Source organism: Scyliorhinus torazame, chromosome 16 (genome assembly GCF_047496885.1).
Source record: "Scyliorhinus torazame isolate Kashiwa2021f chromosome 16, sScyTor2.1, whole genome shotgun sequence".
Classification (NCBI taxonomy): domain Eukaryota; kingdom Metazoa; phylum Chordata; class Chondrichthyes; order Carcharhiniformes; family Scyliorhinidae; genus Scyliorhinus; species Scyliorhinus torazame.
The window spans coordinates 60,875,718-60,898,835 of NC_092722.1; the positions used below are offsets into that span (position 1 = coordinate 60,875,718).

Below are 23,118 nucleotides of genomic sequence, written 5' to 3' on the forward strand. Positions count from 1 at the left end.
CTATGTGTGGACTGAATTTGCACAGCAGTATGACTTCCAACATGTTACATCCAGTCCGCATTACCTTCAGTTGAACAGGTAGGCTGCAAAGGGAATGCATATCGTTCTTTGCAAACATGTATCAAAACAGGTTACAGCGAACAAACACCCCGGGAAACATACTTCCCAACAATCAACTATCCAGTCTGTACAGATTTTTCCTCTCTTTCACCCCTCCCCTGCGACGAACAGCCCCTCAAACACGGTCACAAACATCCCCCATCTTTCCTCAGACCCCCCCTGAATAGCCCCTTAACTCATTTTATCTTCTCTAATTGCAGGAAGTTGTATAGGCCACCTAACCAAGCCGCTACCCCAGGTGGCGATGCTGACCACCACTCCAGCAAAATTCACCGCCGTGCAATCAGAGGCGAAGGCCAAGACATCGGCCTTCCTCCCCTCCATGTGCTCCAGCTTCTCTGAGACCCCAAATATCGCCACCAAAGGGTCCGGATCCATCACCTCCTCCAGTATCCTTGTTGAGACTGCGGACACGCCCGCCCAGAATCTTCCCAATTTTTCACAACCCCAAAACATGTGTGCATGATTCACTGGCCCCCGCCCACACCTCTCACACTCAACTGCTACCCCCTGTAAAGAACTCACTCATTCTCACCAGAGTCATCTGCACCCTGTGCACCACTTTAAATATCAGGCTCATCCTTGTACAAGGGGAGGTCCCGTTTACCCTACGCAATGCCTCACTCCATGCTCCCCAATTGATCTCCCCTTGTTCTGCACTTCCCATTTGACTTTGATCTTCACCACCCGCTTCCCTCCCTGCTCCCCCAGCCACTTGTGTATATATCCCCAATTCTTCCCTCTCCTTCCACATCGGGGAGTAGCAGTCACTCTAGCAGAATGTACCCCGGCAACCTAGGGAACCCCCTCCAGACCTTTCGTGCAAAGTCCCTAACCTGCAGATACCTGAACTCGCTCCTCCTCGGCAGCTCTACCCCCCCTCTCTTAGCTCCTCCAGACTGGCGAACCCTTCCTCCAAATACAAATCCCTCACCTTGACCAGCCCCACTTCCCTCCACCTCCTTTATACACTATCCACCCGCCCCGGGCTCAAACTCCTGATTCTCGCACAGCGGCGTTAGGGGAATGCATATCATTAGTGCTTTTAGACAGCCTTGATGACACCTATCTTGCACTCCTCAGCCATCATTCGGCACCACGTCAACAGGCTCTCGCCTGCTCAGATGCTGATGATCAGGCAACTGCGGCCTACTTTAACTCTTTTTTCCTCATGAGCCCGTGAACCACTCGCTGGTAAGACAATTCACCTCTCAGAAACGGAGTCTGAAGGGATTCTATGATAGGTCTGTCAAAAGACTTCAACCTCTACAGCCAGAGGACACGGTGAGATTAGCAGACTCCAAAGAAAATGGATGGTCTAAGCAGGTGAAGCTACTGCGACAAGCAGGTCCAAACTCGTATCTTATCATTACGGATGAAGGGGACTGTCTTGAGAAGGAATAGAAGAATATTGGTCAAAGTACGCCAATGGTTTGTGATGCCACCACCAGAAGCATGCAACAGTCCCAAAACATCTGAAGAACATACGGAGCAAGTACAACAAGAAGGAAATACATCAATACGCAAAGAACATCAAACACAAACAACAAACACTGAAGAAGATGAAGTACCTTTACAAGTTCAGCAGACACTTGGGTCTGCAAGGATAAGGCACAAGCCAGAAATACTGAATATGTGAAAGACTAAAAATTCTAAACATGTAAATGGTATGTGAATAATTTAATTTTGCAACGGAAAGGGGATGTGATAACATGCATAAAGCATTTCTGTACATAATGTTATACACGGCCGACCACTAGGTGGCAGTGTAAAACCCACCACGTGACCCTGTGGCTGGGGAGTTGAGAACCGGTCGAGTTGGAGGATAGACGTATGTTGCAGTAGCTCTGCAATAGTTAAATAGTGTTAGTTTATTATTTTATTTATCCTAGCTATCTTTATCATGCAGTTGTTTCATAATAAATTTAAACTAGATGTTCTGTAGTGCATCATTCATATCGGCCAGTCTGCAGAACATGACCGTTTTAGGCCACGTATTTAAGGAAGGATGTGCTGGCCTTGGAGAGAGTCCAGAGGAGATTCACAAGAATGATCCCCGGAATGAAGGACTTTTTATATGAGGAGCAGTTGAGGACCCTGGGTCTGTACTCGATGGAGTTTAGAAGGATGAGGAGGGGATCTCTTTAAAACGTATAGAATACTGAGAGGCCTGGTGTGAATATGGAGAGGATGTTTCCACTAGTCGGAGAAACAGGAACACGAGGGCACAGCCTCGGACTGAAGGGACGATCATTTAAAACAGAAATGAGGAGGAATTTCTTCAGCCAGAGGATAGTGAATCTGTGGAACTCATTGCCGTAGAAGATGTGGAGGCCAAGTCACTTGAGATAGATAAGTTCTTAATTGATAAGGGAATAAGGCAGGAGAATCATTCTGCTCCTAATGTCTTAGGGTCTTATCACCAGAGAATGGGGTGTCAACTTAATGAAGTAACAACACAGGACTACTTGTGTGCCAAACCGCATAAGCAGCAAGTAATAGAGCTAAGAAATTCCACAACCAACGGATCAGAATGCAGTCATAGAATAGATGAGAGTCATAGAAAAGTTACAGCACAGAAGGAAGCCATTCAGCCCATCTTGTCTATGCCAGCCCGAGGACACTCGGATGCCCTTTCTAATCCCACCTTCCTGCACCCGGTACATATCTAACAGCACTTAAGGTGCAGATCCAGGAACTTTTCGGGTCTTTGCCTCCACCACTAACTCGGGCAGTGAATTCCAGACTGCCTTCTGTGCTTTTTAAAAAAAAAAAAGTTCTTCCTCCTGTCCCCTCTGCACCTTCTGCCACTTACCTTGAATCTATGTCTCCTGCTTCTAGAATTTGAGTATATCTGACACGTTATTGGCTTTTCCTCTTCCTCATGTCTGATGTTTGTCTGTTTTCCAGATCCTGTCAGCTGCCTCGCACCATCTGCTCCAAGTCTGATGAGCCTGCAGTGCAATTACAGCACCTCAAATCGATGTAGTAAGTCTCTCTTTATCTTTTTCTCTTTGTTCAATTTAAATTTTTTCCTGGAATCCGTGGTGGCATTCCCATCTCTGAGTCAGAAGATAATAGATTCCAGGAAGATCCCACTCCACACACCTAGCGCTGATATTCCTGTGCAGCACTGAGGGGCTGTGGCCCTGTTGGAGATGCTGTCTTTCACCTGAGTTGCTAAGATCCCCTTCTATCTTAAAATGTTGCGACAATATTTTGAAGAAGAGCAGGGCATTCTTCCCATATTTAACTCTCAACCAGCAACACCAGAAACAATTGTTAGGTCATTATCTCATTGCTGTTTCTGCGATTTAAAAAAAAAAAAAAAAAACCCGAATCTTTCACAGGATGTGGGCGTCACTGACAAGGTCAGCATTTGTTGCCCATCCTTAATTGCCCTTGACCTGAGTGGCTTGCTAGACCATTTCAGCAGGCAGTTCAGAGTCCACCACATCGTGTGTCTGGAGTCACAAGCTGACCAGACCCGGTAAGGATGGCAGATATCCTTCTGTAAAGGGCATTAGTAAATCAGACGGGTTTTTACAACTGTTGCTTCCTGTAGTCCTCTGTGTCCGGTCCTTGGTCGGGTCTGTTCCAGGCTCTGGTCTTCCTTCGGTTGGTAGCATGATGGTTTTCCTCGTGTTGGCCGGTGAAGGGCACCGCTGTTCCGTTGTTGCTGCAGAGTGATTGTGGGTTGGTGCAGTACCTTTTTTAATCTCATTGATTTTGCGCCCTTTTGGGCGGGCCCTGCGATGCTACCAATCAATCAATCAGGGTTCGATCACCCTGATCGATCCAAGTCCAATCCGAGCTTGCCACCTTGATTGTGGGGCGTGTATCCCGGCCATGTTTGTAGGTGTCTGGGGCATGTAAGCCCTTCCAAATAAGGAATGCAGGTGCCGTTGTGTCTGGTAGATGAGGATTATTGACATGAGTCTATTGTCCCTGGGATGGCCTGGTGATGGCCTTTTCCCTTTGTATTGGCGAGTCTGGGTGGCAGTTTATTCATCATGGTTTATTTGATCTGCAGCCTGCTTGTCCTTAAACTTGGCCAATTCTTCCAGCATCCTATGCAGGACGCCATCTTAGGTGGCCGTTCGGCCACACAACAATCGATAGTTTCATGATTGCCATTACTTGAGACGAGCTCTGTATTCCAGATTTTTTTTGTGGTAGTCACCACTGTTGTATTATATTGTATATATGGGTATTACGGTAAGGCCCCTGTACTACAGGTACGGGGGTAGATCCCTGCCTGCTGGCTCCGCCCAGGAGGCGTAGTATAAATGTGTGTGCTCTCCGAACAGCAGCCATTTCATAAGCTGTTGTAGGAGGCCACACATCTCTGTGTAACAAAGCCTCGATTACTCCCTACTCTCGTCTCGTCGTAATTGATAGTGCATCAATTTTTTACAGAGACTTTTCAGAAATGGACCTCCGCATCAAGCCGGATTGCCTGCAGCTGCATCCTCAAGCAGACAGTGCCAAAAAGGACTTCCAACATTGGCTAGCTTGCTTTGAAGCATACATCGGGTCTGCACCAGACCCAAGCACAGAAGCTCCAGATTCTGTACATGCGGCTGAGCTCCAATGTTTTTCCCCTCGTTCAGGACGTGCCTACCTATGCAGAGGCCATGGCGCTACCGAAGGAGAATTACGCTCAGCGGACCAACAAGACCTACGCCAGGCACCTCCTAGCCACGCGGCACCAACTTCCCGGTGAGTCTGTGGAAGATTTCTGGCGTGCCCTGCTCGCCCTGGTGAGAGACTGTGACTGCCAGGCCATTTCGGCCACTGAACAATTGAAACTGCTAATGAGAGACGCGTTCATTATGGGCATAGTGTCTGACTACATCCGCCAGCGCCTCTTAGAAGGGGCCACGCTTGACCTCGCGGCGACCAAGAAACTAGCGCTCTCGCTCATGGTCGCCTCACGCAACATACAGGCTTATGCCACCAACCGCACGGCCCACCCCCCCTGTGCATCATGGACCCCGCCAGTGGCCACCCCATCGTGGACCCCATCATCGACCGCCCCATGCCTGCGCCGCGCGGCAGCCAACCAACCCCGGGGGACTCAAGTGCTACTTCTGCGGACAGACAAAACACCCCCCGCAGCGCTGTCCGGCGTGGAGCGCTCTCTACAAGGCCTGTGGCAAGAAGGGACCAGCAGGACCATAATGCGAACCGCTCTAAATTTCTCCACACCGCCACACTCCTCAACCTAACTTACGACAAGAAGCGTGTGTTCAGCACAAACCGATTAGCCATCCTCGGCTATGTGGTTCAGAACGGAGTTCTAGGGCCCGACCCCGATCGCATGCGCCCCCTCATGGAAATCCCCCTCCCCCAGTGCCAGGCCCGCTCAATCGCCGCTGTTGACCCGGCACCCCCCACATGCGGCCAGTGGGCGCCGCCATCTTACCCGCCTCAGGACCCCTGCCCGTACGGCACCTCATCGGGCCGCTCATCGCCTGCAACTGCTGACGACCAGTCTCGACCGCACAACCTCGCGACCGCTTCGACAAAGGTGAAGGTCGTTGGGCACAAAATATCCTGCATTCTGGACTCCGGGAGCACTGAGAGCTTTGTGCACCCCGGTACGGTAATTGCTGCTCCCTTGTGGTACACCCCGCTAACCAAAGCATCTCCCTGGCCTCTGGATCCCACTCCGTGGCGATCCGGGGGTACTGCATCGCCACCCTCACCGTCCAGGGCATAGAGTTCAGAGGCTTCCTGCGCTCTGACCTCCCCAACCTCTGCGCTGCCTTGCTACTCGGCTTGGACTTCCAGTGCAATCTCCAGAGCCTAACCCTGAAGTTTGGCGGGCCCCTACCACCCCTTACCGTTTGCGGCCTCGCGACCCTCAAGGTCGACCTGCATTCCTTATTTGCAAACCTCACCCCGGATTGCAAACCCGTCACCACCAGGAGCAGACGGTACAACGCCCAGGACAGGACCTTCATCAGGTCTAAGGCCCAGCGGCTGCTGCGGGAAGGTATCAGAGGCCACCAACAGCCCCTGGAGAGCCCAAGTGGTAGTGGTGAAAATGGGCGAAGAACAGGATGGTCGTTGACTACAGTCAGACCATCAATCGGTACACACAGCTCGACGCGTACCCCATCCCACGCATATCTGAAATGGTCAATCAGATTGCACAGTACCGGGTCTTCTCGACAGTGGAACTGAAATCTGCCTACCACCAGCTCCCCATCCGTAAGACGGGGCACAAGTTTCCCCGCCTACGTCCACAGTGACCAGGGATCCTCATTTATGAGTGAGGAGCTGCGGCAGTACCTGCGTTTGAAGCAGACGGCCGCCTTTACCATTTCCTTAGGGGTCCCTTCGGTGTCACCAACGGGTTCTCGGTCTTCCAACGGGAGATGGACCGAATGGTTGACCGGTACGGGCTGCGGGCCACTTTCCCGTACCTGGACAACGTCACCATCTGCGGCCACGACCAGCAGGACCACGCGCTAACTTTTCCAAATTTCTCCACACCGCCACACTCCTCAACCTAACTTACAACAAGGAGAAGTGTGTGTTCAGCACGAACCGATTAGCCATCCTCGGCTATGTGGCTCAGAACGGAGTTCTAGGGTCCGAACCCGATCGCTGCGCCCCCTCATGGAAATCCCCCTCCCCCAAGGCCCTCAAACGATGCCTGTGGGTCCCAAACTATGCGGACGAGGCCTGCCCACTCATTCAATCCACCGCATTCCCACTGATGGCCGAGGCTCACCAGGCCTTCAACCAAATCAAGTCCGACATCGCCAAGGCCGCGATGCATGCGATCGACGAGACTCTCCCCTTCCAAGTCAAGAGCGATGTATCAGACGTCGCTCTGGCCGCCACCCTCAACCAGGCAGGCAGGCCCGTGGCATTCTTTTCCCGCGACCTCCATGCCTCCGAAATTTGACATTCCTCTGTCGAAAAGGAGGCCCAAGCCATCGTTGAAACTGTGCGACATTGGAGGCATTAGCTGGCCGGCAGGAGATTCACTCTCCTCACTGACCAACGGTCGGTTGCCTTCATGTTTAACAACACACAGCGGGGTAAGATCAAAAATGATAAAATCTTGAGGTGGAGGAACGCGCTCTCCACCTACAATTACGAGATTTTGTATCGCCCCGGTAAGCTCAACGAGCCTCCCGATGCCCTGTCCCGAGGTACATGTGCCAGCGCACAAGTGGACCGACTCCGGACCCTGCATGACGATCTCTATCACCTGGGAGTCAACCGCTTTTCCCACATCATTAAGGCCCGCAATCTGCCCGACTCCATCGAGGAAGTCAGGGCGATCACCAGAGACTGCCAGTTCTGCGCGGAGTGTAAACTGCACTTCTACGTCAGACCGTGCGCACCTGGTGAAGGCCTCTCGCCCCTTTGAATGCGTCAGTGTGGACTTCAAAGGGCCCCTCCCCTCCACCGACCGCAACACGTACTTTCTTAATGTGGTCGATGAGTATTCCCGACTCCCCTTCGTCGTTCCCATGCCCCGATATGACGTCTGCCACCATCATCAAAGCCCTCAACAGCATCTTCGCTCTGTTCGACTTCCCCACCTACGTCCACAGTGACCAGGGATCCTCATTTATGAGCGATGAGCTGCGGCAGTACCTGCTCAACAGGGGCATTTCCTTGAGCAGGACGACCAGCTACAACCCCAGGGCAAACGGGCAGGTGGAGCGGGAGAATGGGACGGTCTGGTGGGCCATCCAGCTGGCCCTACGGTCCAGAAATCTTCCGGCCTCCCGCTGGCAGGAGATCCTCCCCAACGCACTTCACTCCATTCGGTCGCACCGCGACCAACGAAACCCCCCATGAACGTCTCTTTGCCTTCCCTAGGAAGTCCACCTCCGGGGTTTCGTTCCCAATGTGGCCTCCTCCGCAAGCACGTGTGGGTCCGCAAGGTGGACCCATTGGTTGAGAGAGTACAGCTACTCCGTGCAAACCCGCAGTACGCCTACGTAGCGTACCTCGACGGCCACCAAGACACAGTCCCCCTCAGGGATCTGGCACCAGTTGGGGGCGCACCCCACCGCAGCCCTCGCTCCAGGACCATCCGTCCTCCCCTTGCTCCCACCCGGGGATGAAGAGGATTTCGACACGCTCCCGGAGTCCCCGAAGACCAGGCCGACGCCTGAGTCGCCACCAGCACTGCGGCGCTCTCAATGACAGATCAAGGCGCCCGATCGTCCAAATTTATCACCTCTGTAATTTTAAAACCAATCTTTTTGTATATACTTTTCCACCACCCCCGCTGGACTCATTTTTAACAGGGGGTGAATGTGGTAGTCACCACTATTGTATTATATTGTATATATGGGTATTACGGTGAGGCCCCTGTACTACAGGTACGAGGTTAGATCCCTGCCTGCTGGCTCTGCCCAGGAGGTGGAGTATAAATGTGTGTGCTCTCCGAACAGCAGCCATTTCATGAGCTGCTGTAGGCGGCCACACATCTGTGTAATAAAGCCTCAATTACATTCTACTCTCGTGTTGTCGTAATTGATAGTGCATCATTTTTATTAATTGAATTTAAATTCCACTAACACCTACAGTGGTTCTTGAACCCCTGATCCCCAGAGCATTAGCCTCAGCTTCTAGATTACTAGCCCAGTGACAATACCATTCGCACCATCTCCCCCTATGTGTGCGAATTGTTTGTCACATTTCCTACATTTTAATAGTGACTACAACAAAGTGCGTCATTGGCTGTTAAACTCTTTAGCACAAATCGTGGTCCTGAAAAGCATTATATAAATGCAACTCCTTCCTTTCTATATTTTTTATATGGTGCACTTCATTATCTTAATGCTTCTCATTAATTATTTTTAAAAATATAAATGTAGGTTACAGTGGTGTAGCAAATGCATGCTTAGGTTCAGCTCGTCTTATTTCCAATAAAAAACCTAGTTTTTAGGATCAGATAAGATGGATTTTTATAATTTCGACTGACTGGTTAAAAATAAGGTTGATGAGCTTTGGACCTGAAACGTTGATGCTGTTTCTCGCTCCACGGATGCTGCCTGACCTGGGTGTTTCCAGCTTTTTCTAGTTTTTATTTCACCCGCAATATTTTGTTGTTGCAACTTCATGAAGTGTCTGGTTCTAGATTGCCGAATTGCTTCACCCCCACAGTGAATTGGCAATTCCACTCAAAGAAAGTACACCATGGCAAGTGTGCCAAATGGTGAAATGGACACACTAGCCTTCGTAGGACAGAATAGCGGGAGCATTCCTCATTATCGCTCACCACATTGTCTTGAATCATTCTAACTCCTGGCTTCAGTGTCACAGAAGATTTAATCAATGGAAACTTGGGTGTTGTGCATTTGAGGTTTTGCCATAAGGAGGGTAACGCAACAGATATCTGTCTCTTCCTCTCCCTCACAGATATGAATGGTATAAACAATGGGGTTATCATCATCCCAGTAATCCTTGGCGTCTCATCAGTGGTTTTGATCATTATAGTCATATGGAAGACCTGCAAGATGAAGCAAGAGAGGGAACGTGCTCCCGTCATAATACTGCAAGGTGGGCAATCCTCTGTACCCGAGACAGGCTGCAAATGTTGGGAGCTTTGTCCTTCTGTTCTGCAGGTCTATGGGCCAAGATGCAATGTACAACTAACGGGGTGTTTCTCATATTATTTGTTCTTTCACAGGACGTGGGTATCGCTGGCTAGGCCAGAATTTGTTTCCCACCCCTCATTGCTCTGGAGAATGTGAACTGCCTTTTTGAACCGCTGCAGTCCACATGGTGTAGGTACACCTAGAGTGCTGTCAGGGAGGGGGGTTCCAGGATTCTGACCCAGCAACAGTGAAGGACCGGCGATATATTTCCAAGTCAGGATGTTGTATGGCTTGGAGGGGGAACTCCCAGCTGGTGATATTTCCACACATTTGCTGCATTGTCTTTCTAGATGGGTAGAGGTTGTGGGTTTGGAAGGTGCCATCAAAGGACCCTCGGCAAGTTGCCACAGAGCATCTTGTAGATGGTACACACCTCTGCCACTGTGTGGAGTGAATGTTTAAGGAGATGGATTTTTAAAGGAGAATAATTGGGTAATCCCAGCTTGGGTGTAATGGGAACAGAGGAAAGGAATTCCTGAAGGAAAGTTATGTGATTTTAGAATTGTTGAATGTGAAGAATTATTAAATTGGTACCAGGAGCAACTGTGTGAAGTTCTCCATCCTTATCATTGAATTATGTAGAACAGAAGGTTACCATTCGTCCCATCAAGTCTGAACAGAGTTTGAACAACAGTCCAACTATCCTTTCATTTTTCAGCATCTGCATTATTTTGCTTTTTATCCTTTCGGTTTCCTCTTTTTTAAAAAAGTGTTTACGAGGCAGCTGGATGCAATGACACTGATGCAGAAGGTTTGGGCAGTGTAGGATGTTATCAGTGACCTCGTGAGGGTTGGCTCCATACCCACAAAGGGTGTCTTATAAATCGACCGCACTTGCACTAAGAGAGCAAGCTCAGCATTGATGCTGAGGGAATAAAAGGGGTCTTGTAGTCACCTGCTAAACATGGTGTGTGAGGACGATCAAATCAATTTCAAATGCTCACTTGTGTTTTCTGCTTCCAAAACCAATTGCTGGAAACTGCTTGATGTTGTTTTGTAATTACCTCCAGTGGGGATAGTACCTGCTGAATCTGATTTCTGTGTTTGCTTTCTCAATGTCATTTACTTTGAAATCCTGATCATTGGGCTCCTTAAGTTTTGGTTTCTACAACATTCTGAACCCCCGTCATAGTCCTGTAGTTGCATTCCAGGGCTCTTTCTACATGCCATCCGATGTCTGCACCTCATCCAGTTCTTCCATCTTTGTATTTGTTTGATTACAGCCTCTTTAACTTGTTGAGTGTAATTGTAGTCCTTGAACCTGAATCTTTGTGTAGACAAACCTCAGCCTGTGAAGCGGTCGGAGAATGAATATGAATCGATGACGAATGCAATAGAACGGATTCTGGCAGGCAGGGACACCTCTCTAAGCCGGTGGGAAATTCCTGCCGAGAGCCTAACTGGGAGTTTGGAGTATATGCAGACTGGGAGCTATGGACCAATATACAAGGCCAATATCCTTACTATGGACGGCTCTGGGGAAGTGAAAGCCGTGTTTAAGTCTCTCCATGGTAAGTGAGCAATATTCCTTCATGCTTTCTAATCACACCTTTCTTCTTCTTTTAGTTACTCAACTCTACTTCTTACAGCCTTTAACAGAGGGATAAATAGTATTCCGAAAGCTAAGGTCTCACCTAGAGTCCATTTTGGGCTGTATAAAGATACTCCTTTTGTACAGTTTAACTTTTTTTTGTCAATTTAGAGCATATATGACCCATATGATCCTCGTAGAACCTGACATTATTTTTCAATTGATAGCTCTTGTACTATATTGAATTCCAAGACATTCCAGATCTTACTCTTTGCTCCATTTCAATAGTTTAAATCCTATAGGCTAAGCACAGGATAGTATTAAATGCGGAAAAGTAAAAAGTATGGAGTTTGCACGTTTTCCCCTTGTCTGCCTGGGTTTCCTCTGGGTTCTCTGGTTTCCTCCCACAGTCCAAGGATATGCAGGTTAGGTTGGGTTACCGGGATAAGGCGGGAAGTGGGCCTGGGTAGGGTGCTCTTTCAGAGGGTCGGTGCAGACTCAATAGGCCGAATGGCCTCCTTCTGCAATGTGGGAATGATTTATGATTCGGAAACTACACCATTGAAATATTCTTAAATTGAGTTGAATCAAGAGGCACAATAGTAAACATTGGTCGTGCTCAATAACAGTAGTACTTGTGGTTGTGGGGCTGTAGGGATGAATGCCGACTTATCGATATCTTGACACAGTGCAAACTCAAGTGAATGGAGGTTGGGATGCGGGGCTGTGGTTGGTGTTGGAGACCTGAAATACGAAATCAATGCCCACCAGCTGCCATTGTGAATGGTGCAGGATATATGGGAGGTCCTAACCCAACATACTTACTAACTGATGTTGGAATGCCAAATTGACCTCCATTTTATGTTTAGTTGAGTTTGAGGTTTTCCGTGAGGTGGAGTGGGTTTCTGAATCTTGTGTGAACCTCGTCACGTCAGAAGGGTGTTGAATCTTGGAGGATGCCTATTCCGCAGTCAGGAATCGTTTGACAAACATGTTTAAATGTTGTTACCAATTTCACATGTCATATTTATAATTAGATGCTATGTAATAATCTGGTTTTAATGCAGTGATTGATGTTGAACTTGGTTGTTAAAATCATTTTTGTGGAAGTTTCAGATGCATAAAGTACTCTCTTGCACGCATTGGTATTCCGATTTGAATATGCCACTTGGACCCTATGCTTTAATCTTTATATTTATTGACAGCCCAGCCATCTGTTAAGCCTTTGAAACAACTGAACCAATGAGTGACTTATTTGATTGACGGCTCATTCACCTGTTTAGCAGTGAAGTAGTGCAACGGGGGCCATCTCCTCCACTATTTTAGTTTATTTAGCTCTTGGGATCTTTCTTGACTCATTATTAATGCTTGGCTGAGCTTCAACCCCCATTAATGGATTCAGTTCAGCATTGTTGAAAAAGTCATCAAGGGGATAGAGAACTTTCTTCAGAAGAACAGTTTGAATTCCTGAGAGAGCAATTTTTTGGAGAAGTTTTTGATAGTTTCATGAGCATCTTATCATACGACGCGCAAATTATGGTGAAGGGGCATAGGAGCATGGAGTGGGCATGAGGGGGGTGAAGTATGAGGGCTAGGGTGTTTAACATTCTGCCCACCTTCATTCCCGCCTTGGACCTGCTTCAGGAGGCAGTTCCCCGACTCTCTGCCATTAATACTGAAACCCTGAAGATAACATGGGCGAGCACTGCCAGGCAGGAGGCAGGGTCACAATGTCAGGAAGTCTCCCAAATCATCATGCTCTTCTGCAAGGTGAGTATCCACCGCTCGGGGTCCATTTTTTAAAGCTTTGTTTAAGTTCAGCCCACTTCATTGTGAATACATAGTTTACAGGTTAAAATTCAACCGAAATGGGGAAATGTTAATTGATGTAACAGTGGAGCAATGAATCAGACAATTTCAGTTGAAAGATCTTTGCAGTAACACTTGCTGCTGATGCCTTGCAGGGAAACTATATATTAAACTATAAATGCCCCAGTGGTGTGTGCCTTGATTGTAAACAATGTACCCATTGCATCATCTGATAGTCAATTAGAAGCCTTTTCACATGGAAGTGTGAGGGTTGAAGTGTGATGGGGTCATGGCATTATGGGTTGTGTGTGCTTTATAATTTTGAAATTATTTATTCGTCTAGCTATCATTTGGGTGAGTATTTGAAGCTGACCGTTCCGAACCGTTTTATTCAAGTGACCTTTGCCCTTAAACATAGAATTTGTTCATGCATAGATGGGGCTAACATCTGCATTTAATTAAATAACTTAAAAATAAACAAATCTAAATTATTATCTCCATGCTCATCCCCCCCCCCCCTTCTATGACAAATCTTAAATGGTGCTTCTCCTTCACGCTTTTTCTGAAGCAAAGTCCTATATGAATTAACTTGTATTTCTGTGTGAAAGATGTGACCGGTTTTCTGGGGAAAGCAGTTTTTGTTTTTTTGGAGTCATCTATCAGCCTCCCAGTTCAATCCGAAACAAAGATCATCTGACCTTTGAACGTTGGAGGTTGTCCTGATGTGCGACATGGTGATGTGTTCTGTCATTTTCACTGTCTTTTAGTGACAGTGGAGGGAGCTGCCTACCGCGTTCTCATGTTTGGATGTTGCTATGTTTTTGCAGCGCCAGCTGCTGATGGTAAGTTAGTGAATGGATGTGTAGGGTGGCTAGGTTTGGGAGAGGTAGTTGGTGATGGGGTTTAGCCTGGTCTTGATGGGAGGAGAAGCTGGGCAATTGGGGGGTGGGGGGGGGGGGGGGGGGTGGGGGGGTGCCTGTAGTTGGGTCAGGTGGGAGGGATTGTTAGAGTTAGATCTGGTTGTAATGTAACATTTTCTGGGTAACCATTTGGGTAAGTTCTACCGAACTGTCTGAAGTCTCCAACTGTAGCTCAAGGTCGGGGATACTCATGGAGGGTCCCGGAGGTTGGAGAAATTGGCCATCGGAAGTTCAAATGTTCAGGACAATTCCCACGGAGGTCAGCATGTTGGGACTTGGGGTACTCTTGGGCTGTATGTCCGGCCTGCGATCTGTGCCAATAATACCATTAAAAAAATTAAGATTTAACTAAATGATCATACAAGGTCTCTGGGCTGAATGGTCTCTTTCGTTCAAGACTTTGTTCTGTCTGTGTTAATCGCTTGTGGTGGAAATGATTTCTCCTGCAGTGATGTATGTGGAATGTTCTGCTATTGAGGTTGAAGCAGAGTTTTGTCAGCAGAGGGAGCTATTTTCTCAGAGGAGCTATGTTCTTCGTTAGCGCTACCAGGGTGGTGAGCAGTTCCGAAGGAGCAAATTACTTACCTGTGTAGGCTTGACGCTTCCTCGTTCTCCCACAGCATGCCTGTCTAAAGTAGGCAGGAGTCTTTATAGATCTTGTAGGTCTTCCAGTCTTTAATTTAAAAAAAAAAAAAGTTTTATTCAAATTTAAACAAAATACAGAAAGAAAAGAACCCCCCCCCCACGCATATACCTAAATAATAAATTAACACCCTTCATCAACACAAAGGCAAAAATACGTACCCACTCAAGAAAAAAGAAAAACGAACCCCCCCCCGCCCGGGTTGCTGCCGCTACTGACCATCTTCTACCGTTCTGCCAGGAAGTCTAAGAACGGTTGCCACCGCCTGAAGAACCCTTGTACCGATCCCTTAAGTTGAATTTCACCCTCTCCAACTTAATAAACCCCGCCATATCATTGATCCAGGATTGCACGCTTGGGGGCCTCGCATCCTTCCACTGAAGAAGAATCCTTCGCCGGGCTACCAGGGACGCAAAGGCCAGAATACCGGCCCCTTTCGCCTCCTGCACTCCCGGCTCCTCTGCCACCCCAAATATTGCGAGCCCCCAGCCCGGCTTGACCCTGGAACCTACCACCCTCGACACCGTCCTCGCTGCACCCTTCCAAAAGTCCTCCAGCGCTGGGCAGGCCCAGAACATGTGGGTGTGATTTGCTGGGCTCCCTGAGCACCTAGCACACCTGTCCTCGCACCCAAAGAACCGGCTTATCCTTGCCCCGGTCATGTGAGCCCTATGCAGCACCTTAAACTGTATGAGGCTGAGCCTCGCGCAAGAGGAGGAAGGGTTCACCCTCCCCAGGGCATCTGCCAACATCCCCTCATCAATCTCTTCACCCAGCTCCTCCTCCCACTTACCCTTTTACCTCCTCCACCGAGGCCGCCTCCTCCTCCTGCATCACCTGATACGTTGCCGAGATCCTCCCCTCTCCAACCCACACCCCCGACAGCACCCTGTCCTGGACCCCCCGTGGCGGCAGCAGTGGGAACTCCACCACCTGCCGCCGAATAAACGCCCCTACCTGCACATATCTGAAGGTGTTCCCCGGGGTGTTCTCCTCCAGCTTACCCAGGCTCGTGAACTTCCCGTCCACAAACAGGTCCCCCATCCTTCTAATACCTACCCTGTGCCAGCTCAGAAACCCTCCATCCATCCTCCCCGGGACAAACCGGTGGTTCCCCCGAATCGGGGACCACACCGAGGCCCTCACTTCCCCCCTGTGGGGTCTCCATTGCCCACAAATTTTGAGGGTAGCCACCACCACCGGACTCGTGGTATACCTCGTTGGAGGAAGCGGCAGCGGCGCCGTCACCAGCGCCTCCAGGCTCGTGCCCACACAGGACACCATCTCCAGCCTCTTCCATGCCATCTCATCCCCCTCCATCACCCACTTACGCACCATTGCTACGTTGGTGGCCCAATAATACCCACAGAGGTTAGGCAGCGCCAACACCCCCCCCCCCCCCCCCCCCCCCCCCATCCCTGCACCGCTCCAGGAACACCCTTCTCAGGCTCGGGGTCTTCAGCGCCCATACAAACCCCATAACGCTCCTGTTAACCCACCTGAAGAAGGCTGTAGGGATCAGGATGGGGAGGCATTGAAACAGGAACAAAAACCTCGGGAGCACCGTCATTTTAACTGACTGCACCCTACCCGCCATGGAGAGTGGCAGCACGTCCCACCTCTTAAACTCCCCCGCCATCTGCTCCACCAGCCTCGAAGTTAAGCTTATGCAGGGCCCCCCAACTCCTAGCCACCTGGACCCCCAGGTACCTGAAACTCCTTTCTGCCCTTTTTTAGTGGGAGCTCATCAATCTCCCTCTCCTGGTCCCCCAGGTGCACTACGAACAACTCGCTCTTCCCCATATTAAGCTTGTACCCGGAGAAATCTCCAAACACCCTGAGAATCCTCATCACCTCCGGCATTCCCCCCACCGGGTCCGCCACTCCCCCCACCGGGTCCGCCACATATAGCAGCAAATCATCCGCATCGAGCGACACCCGACGTTCCTCCCCACCCCGCACCAGCCTCCTCCAGTTCCTCGACTCCCTCAACACCATGGCCAGGGGTTCAATCGCCAGCACAAAGAGCAGTGGGGACGGGACACCACTGCCTCATCTCCCGGTGTAGCTGGAAATACTCTGACCTCCTTCTGTTTGTGGCCACGCTCGCCACCGGGGCCTCATACAGCAGCCTCACCCACCTGACAAACCCCTCCCCGAACCCGAACCTTTCGAACACCTCCCACAGGTACCCCCACTCCACCCTATCAAAGGCCTTCTCCGCATCCATCGCCGCCACTATCTCCGCCTCCCCTTCCATCGCCGGCATCATTATAACATTCAAGAGCCTCCGTACATTAGTATTCAACTGCCTCCCTTTCACAAACCCCGTCTGATCCTCGTGTATGACCTGGTGAATGACCTGCGGCACACAGTCCTCTATCCTCATGGCCAAAATCTTCGCCAACAACGTTGCATCTTCATTTAGGAGTGAGATCGGCCTGTATGACCCACATTGTAGGGGATCCTTGTCCCGCTTCAGGATCAAGGAGACCACCGCCCGAGACATCGGGGGCAAAGCCCCTCCTTCCCTTGCCTCGTTAAAGGTCCTTACCAACAGCGGGCCCAGCAGGTCCGCATACTTCTTAGAAAATTCAACTGGAAACCCATCGGGCCCCGGTGCCTTCCCTGCCTGCATGTTCCCTATCCCTTTGACCAACTCCTCCAACCCAACCGGTGCCCCCAACCCCGCCACCTGCCCCTCCTCCACCCTCAGAAACCTCAGCAGGTCCAGGAAGCGACCCATCCCTCCCTCTTCCAGAGGGGGCTCTGACCGATACAGCTCCTCGTAGAAGTCCCTGAAGACCCCAGTGATACACACGGCACTTCGCACCGTGTTCCCTCCTCCATCCCTAACTCCCCCGATCTCCCTAGCTGCCTCTCGCTTCCGAAGCTGGTGCGCCAGCATACGGCTCACCTTTTCTCTGTATTCATATACCGCCCCCTGCGCCTTTCTCCATTACGCCTCCGCCTTCCTGGTGGTCAACAAATCGAACACAGCCTGGAGGCTACGCCGCTCCCTAAGCAATCCCTCCGGGGCCTCCGCGTACCTCCTATCCACCCTCACCACCTCCCCCACCAACCTCTCCCTCTCTCTCCTCTCCCCCCTCTCCTTGTGTGCCCTAATGGAGATCAGCTCTCCTCTGACCACCACCTTCAGCGCCTCCCAGACCACTCCTACTTGCACCTCCCCATTGTCATTAGCCTCCAGGTACCTCTCTATACACTTCCGGACCAGCCCGCTCACCTCCTCGTCCGCCAGCAACCCCACCTCTAGGTGCCACAGCGGGCGCTGGTCCCTCTCCTGCCCCAACTCGAGGTCCACCCAGTGGAAAGCATGATCATAAATGGCTATCGCCGAGCACTCCGTATCCTCCACCCTTGGAATCAGCGCCCTGCTCATGACAAAAAAGTCAATCCGGGAATAGGCCTTGTGAACATTGGAGAAGAATGAAAATTCCCTGGCCCCCGGCCTCGCAAACCTCCATGGATCCACCCCTCCCATCTGGTCCATGAACCCCCTCAGCACCTTGGCCGCCGTCGGCCTCCTGCCCGTCCTAGACCTGGAGCGATCCAATGTCGGATCCAGCACAGTGTTGAACTCCCCCCCCCCCCCCCCCCCCCCCCCATTATCAGGCCCCCTGTCTCCAGAATCCGGCCCAGCATACGCCGCATGAACCCCGCATCGTCCCAGTTCGGAGCATATACATTGACCACCACCACCCGCTCCCCCTGCAGCTTGCCACTCACCATTACATACCTACCGCCATTGTCTGCCACAATACTCGACGCCTCGAACGACAATCTCTTCCCCACCAAGATCGCCACCCCTCGATTTTTTGCATCCAAACCCGAATGAAACACCTGCCCTACCCACCCCTTTCTCAACCTTACCTGATCCGCCACCCTCCGGTACATCTCCTGAAGCATGGCCTCATCCGCCTTCAGCCCCTTCAGGTACGTGAACACCCGAGCCCGCTTGACTGGCCCATTCAGTCCATTTACAGTCCAGGTTATCAGCCGGATCAGGGGGCTACTCACCCCACTCCCCCACCGACTAGCCATATCCCTTCCTATGCAAGCCACACGCCTGTGCCCCCCCGCATGACCCGTTCCCCACAGCAGCAGACCCCCGCCCCGACCTCCTCTACCAACTCCAGCTCCCCCTTGGCCATTCCAACAGCAACCTGGGTCCCCCCACAAGCTAGGTCCCCCCCCCCCATCCCGTAAGTCTGCTGACCCCGGCCACTCCCACTGCTCCATCGCCCCCCCCCCACCCCACCCCACCACCACCACCAGCGGGATCTTGTCCATTCCACTCCCAGCGCGGGAGAGAAAGCCCGCGCTTCCCAGCTCTGGCCCCGCCCCTTCAGCCCTAAACGTGGGGAAAAAAGCCCGCGCTTTCCACTTGCCCGTCCCCGCCTCCCCTGGCGCAGCACCCTTTCCAGGACGGTCCCACTACCCCCAACCCAGGCCTCTTTTTCCCCCACCCCCCCACCACGAGCCTGCCCGGCGGACCTAATTAAAACTATGCCCAATCAACCCCCAAAAAACAAAGAACCCCCCCCTCAAAACAACCCAACCATCCCTCCACCGCGACCCCTCATCCCCGACCCTTAGCCTGAGTCCAGTTTTTCGACCTGAACAAAGGCCCACGCCTCCTCCGGGGATTCGAAATAGTGGTGTTGATCCTTATAGGTGACCCACAGACGCGCCGGCTGCAGCATACCGAACTTCACCCCCTTCCTGTGCAGCACTGCCTTCGCCCGGTTGTAACAGGCCCTCTTCTTTGCCACCTCCGCGTTCCCCCACCTGCTGCTCCGCTCCTTCTTGGCCCACCTTAACACACACACTCTCAATCAGCAAACCGGTGGAACCGCATCAGCACAGCCCGCGGCGGCTCGCTGGGCTTGGGCCTCCTCGCCAGCACTCGGTGGGCCTTCTTCAGCTCCAAGGGCCCCTGAAAGGCCCTGAAAGGACCCTGCTCCCATCAGCGAGTTCAGCATGGTGACCACGTAGGCCCCCACGTCCGATCCCTCCAGCCCCTCCGGGAGACCCAGGATCCACAGGTTTTTCCGCCTCGACCGGTTCTCCATCTCCTCGAACCTCGCCTGCCATTTCTTGTGGAGCGCCTCGTGCGCCTCCACCTTCACCACCAGGCCCAGGATCTCGTCCTCGTTCTCCGAGATCTTCTGATGGACCTCCCGGATCGCCGCCCCTTGGCCGTCTGAGTCTCCAGCAGCTTATCGATTGAAGCCTTCATTGGCTCCAGCAGCTCTGCTTTTAGTTCCTTAAAACAGTGCTGGAGAAGCTCCTGCTGCTCTTGCGCCAGCTGCCTCCACGCTGCCTGGTCTCCGCCCGCCGCCAACTTGGTCTTCCTCCCTCGCACCTTTCTTTGCTTCAATGCCACTTTTTAAAAATCGTCCCACTCCTGGTCCAAGCCATACACTATCGGGGGAATGTTGTTTTCCCCTTCCCACACCGGGAAACGTCGAACAAGTGCCGTTACGGGCCCTGGAAAGAGCCCAAAAGTCAGTTTTTAGCGGGAGCTGCTGAACATGCGACGTAGCTCCGCATAGCCGCAACCGGAAGTCCTTTCCAGTCTTTCATAACCAGAGTCAGAGCTTGGATGGCTTTTCTGCCAAGTTGGAAGCTGGAGGGAAAGGCGAAGAGATTATCCAGGGCCAGGGGGAACAGAAGTGCTCTTCCAGATGCTGTGAGGAGGGTCGCGCGCTCCCTTGAGACCATCCCAAATCCTAGTCCCACGTTCAGCTGGACGCTAGTTGTAAAGTTTTTGATTGATCCTTGCTTGTTTTCTCTAGCCTCTCAATGTCCATAATCTATAAAACTGAAGAGTGCTTTTGGCTTGTATTCCCCAGATAATGCAAATGCGAAGGAGGTGTTAGAGTTCTTGGACCTGTTTAAGTTCCACATGAAAATCTGTAACCATGAGTCCATTGTGAAACTGTTGGGATGTCGGACGGACAGACAGCCTCTGTACCTGTTTTTGGAGTACGTGAGTGGGGGTTGCCTATTGCACTCCTTGTGGCAATTACGTGAGGTTTGTGAATAACTTATTTTATTTCATAATTCCTGAGTATTTAATGAGGCATTACTAAAAGTGTCAGTTTCGTAATTATAATTAAATAACGATCATGCCATCGCCATAATCGTTGACCAAAAACTGAACTGGACTAACCATATCAATACTGTGGCTACAAGAGCAGGTCCAAGGATGGAAATCCTGCAGTGGGTAACTCTCCTCCTGACTTAAAGCCTGATCATCATCCACACGAGACCAGTCAGGAGGGTGAGAGTCACTTGCCTGGATGAGTGCAGCTCCAACAAAACTCTAAATATCCCAACACTATCCAAGACAAAGCAGCCTGCTTGATTGGCACGCAATCTTAAACATTGGGTGACACAGTGGTTTGCTGCCTCACAGCACTAGAGCCCCGGGTTCAATTCTGGCCTTGGGTCACTGTCTGTGTGGAGTTTGAACATTCTCCCCGTGTCTGCGTGGGTTTCCTCCGGGCGCTCCGATTTCCTCCTAAAGATGTGCAGGTTAGGTGGATTGGCCGTGCTGAATTGCCTCTTAGTGTCCAGGGACATGCAGGTTAAGTGTGGTTACGGGTTCCAGCGATAGGGTGGGAGCCTGGCTAGGGTGCTCTTTGAGGGTTGGTGCAGACTTGATGGGCTGAAAGGCCTCCTTCGGTGGGTCACTCCTCCTGGCTTCAAGCCTGTTTATCACTCACAAGAGACAAGTCAGGAGAGTGACTGTACGGATTCTATAATTCTATGTATGTGTTTATGTGTTTGATTTGGAAGGTCAGATTGCAATTTTTGTATCCACCATGTTCCTGGTCTTAACTGGATCAACTAGTGGCAGGATTTTTTATTTTATTTAGTGGGAACGTTTCTGGTTCTTAGCGCCTGGGAACAAATCATTTTCTTTCAATAAGGGAGATTCGAAAGGTTAAGAGGAAGAAAATTGGTCGCAATCACAAGACAAGAAAATACATCGTGTAAATTCATTGGGGGTGACTTTAATCTACTAAGGCAGGTAGGTTTGAGTTGGGTGAGAAGCTGAAATCTGAAATCTGACCCACCTTGCCCATAATCCACTCACATCCCAGATAAAAGATCACCCCCCCTCCCCATATAAGAGATCGCCCCCCCCCCCCTCCCCCCACAGTGGCTGTGCACACTGTCAGTCACAGCCTAGTAAAAACAATTTCACATTGATATGCATGAAAGCCTTGAATATTAAAGATCTGAGGGAGTTAAATCCAACTGTTGTGGTTTACGTCTTCTCGGAATTTACAGGTGCTGCTTGATCTGCCTGAACCTCTGAAGGGCACAGGTGAGTTTTAAAGCAGTGAACTTTTCACTGTCCCGATTTGGTTTGCTCTCTAATTTCCAGGCAAGGGTCTCTGTAATGGGGGAGGTGGGGGCTGGTAGACAGGTTTTGCATTATGTGGGGGAGGGGAGGCCCTACGGTGAACTTTGTGGCAACTCACTCACAGTTGCCCCTTTTACCTCTGAGGTCACCGTGCCAGGGCCATGCTGGGAAATACCTGCACCAATTCTTGCCCACGTGCATCCCGGTCCAGGGGACTGGATAGCCATGCGGGCTTCATCCACTAATCGGATTCAAATGGGTCAATTTGGTCTATTTGCATGCTCCCGCTGGTGCGGGGCGTGAGCCTTGATACCTCCGTCACCGGGGGACTGGAGCATTGGAAGGGTGCACCGATCCTGTTTTGTTTTTTTTTGACACCGCTGGATTGTCCACCCCATTGGGAATTCTGCTACCGGCGGCAGAGAATCCAGTCCAACATTTTCGAATTTCCCATTATCCACCCCGCTTGTTACCGCTTGTTACATTCTTGGAGAACTCTGGTGTTACATGTTGTTTTTCAAATTGCTGGAATCGTTATAGAATCTTTCTCTAATCTAAAGATTTTTAGAATATTACTATCTCTGCATCCACTTTTTTTAAGATCATAGGATAAAGGCCATATGGCCCAGGGGATTGGTCAGCCTATAGTCCCATTAGTTTTCCTTGTACACTTCCTCTCGTAATTGTGATTGTTTTAAGTTCCTTCCTTCCCTTTGCCCCTTGTTTTTCTTCTGTTATTATTGGGATATTTTTGTGTTTTCTATTGTAAAGGCAAATGCAAAGTACTTGGTCAAAGCCTCTGCCATTTACGTGTCCCCCGTTATTAATTCCCCATTCTACACCTCTTAAGGGACCAATGCTTAGCTATTGTTTTCCTCTTTTATATATTTGTCTGCTGTTGCTTGTTTACTCTTGTATTCTAATTTATACCTCTTGTTGGTCATCCTTTGCTGGTTTCTACAGACTTTCCAATCTTCTGGCCTACTGCTACTTTTTACAGCATTGTTTGTCTTTTCTTTCAATTTGATGCCATTCTACTGTTATCCAAATTG

The 23,118-nt window shown here is 50.5% G+C and overlaps 1 protein-coding gene across 2 annotated transcripts in view; it reads left to right on the forward strand.

Moving 5' to 3' along the window:
* Window positions 1–23,118, forward strand: part of LOC140392846 (tyrosine-protein kinase STYK1) — a 110,452-nt gene that overhangs the window by 54,259 nt on the left and 33,075 nt on the right. For both annotated transcript variants that reach the window (XM_072478569.1, XM_072478570.1), the window contains exons 3-6: window positions 3,031–3,108; window positions 9,523–9,663; window positions 11,039–11,272; window positions 20,544–20,725. In XM_072478569.1, coding sequence (XP_072334670.1) covers window positions 3,069–3,108; window positions 9,523–9,663; window positions 11,039–11,272; window positions 20,544–20,725 — 597 coding nt within the window. In that variant the 5' untranslated portion in view covers window positions 3,031–3,068. The remainder of the gene's footprint in view (window positions 1–3,030; window positions 3,109–9,522; window positions 9,664–11,038; window positions 11,273–20,543; window positions 20,726–23,118) is intronic.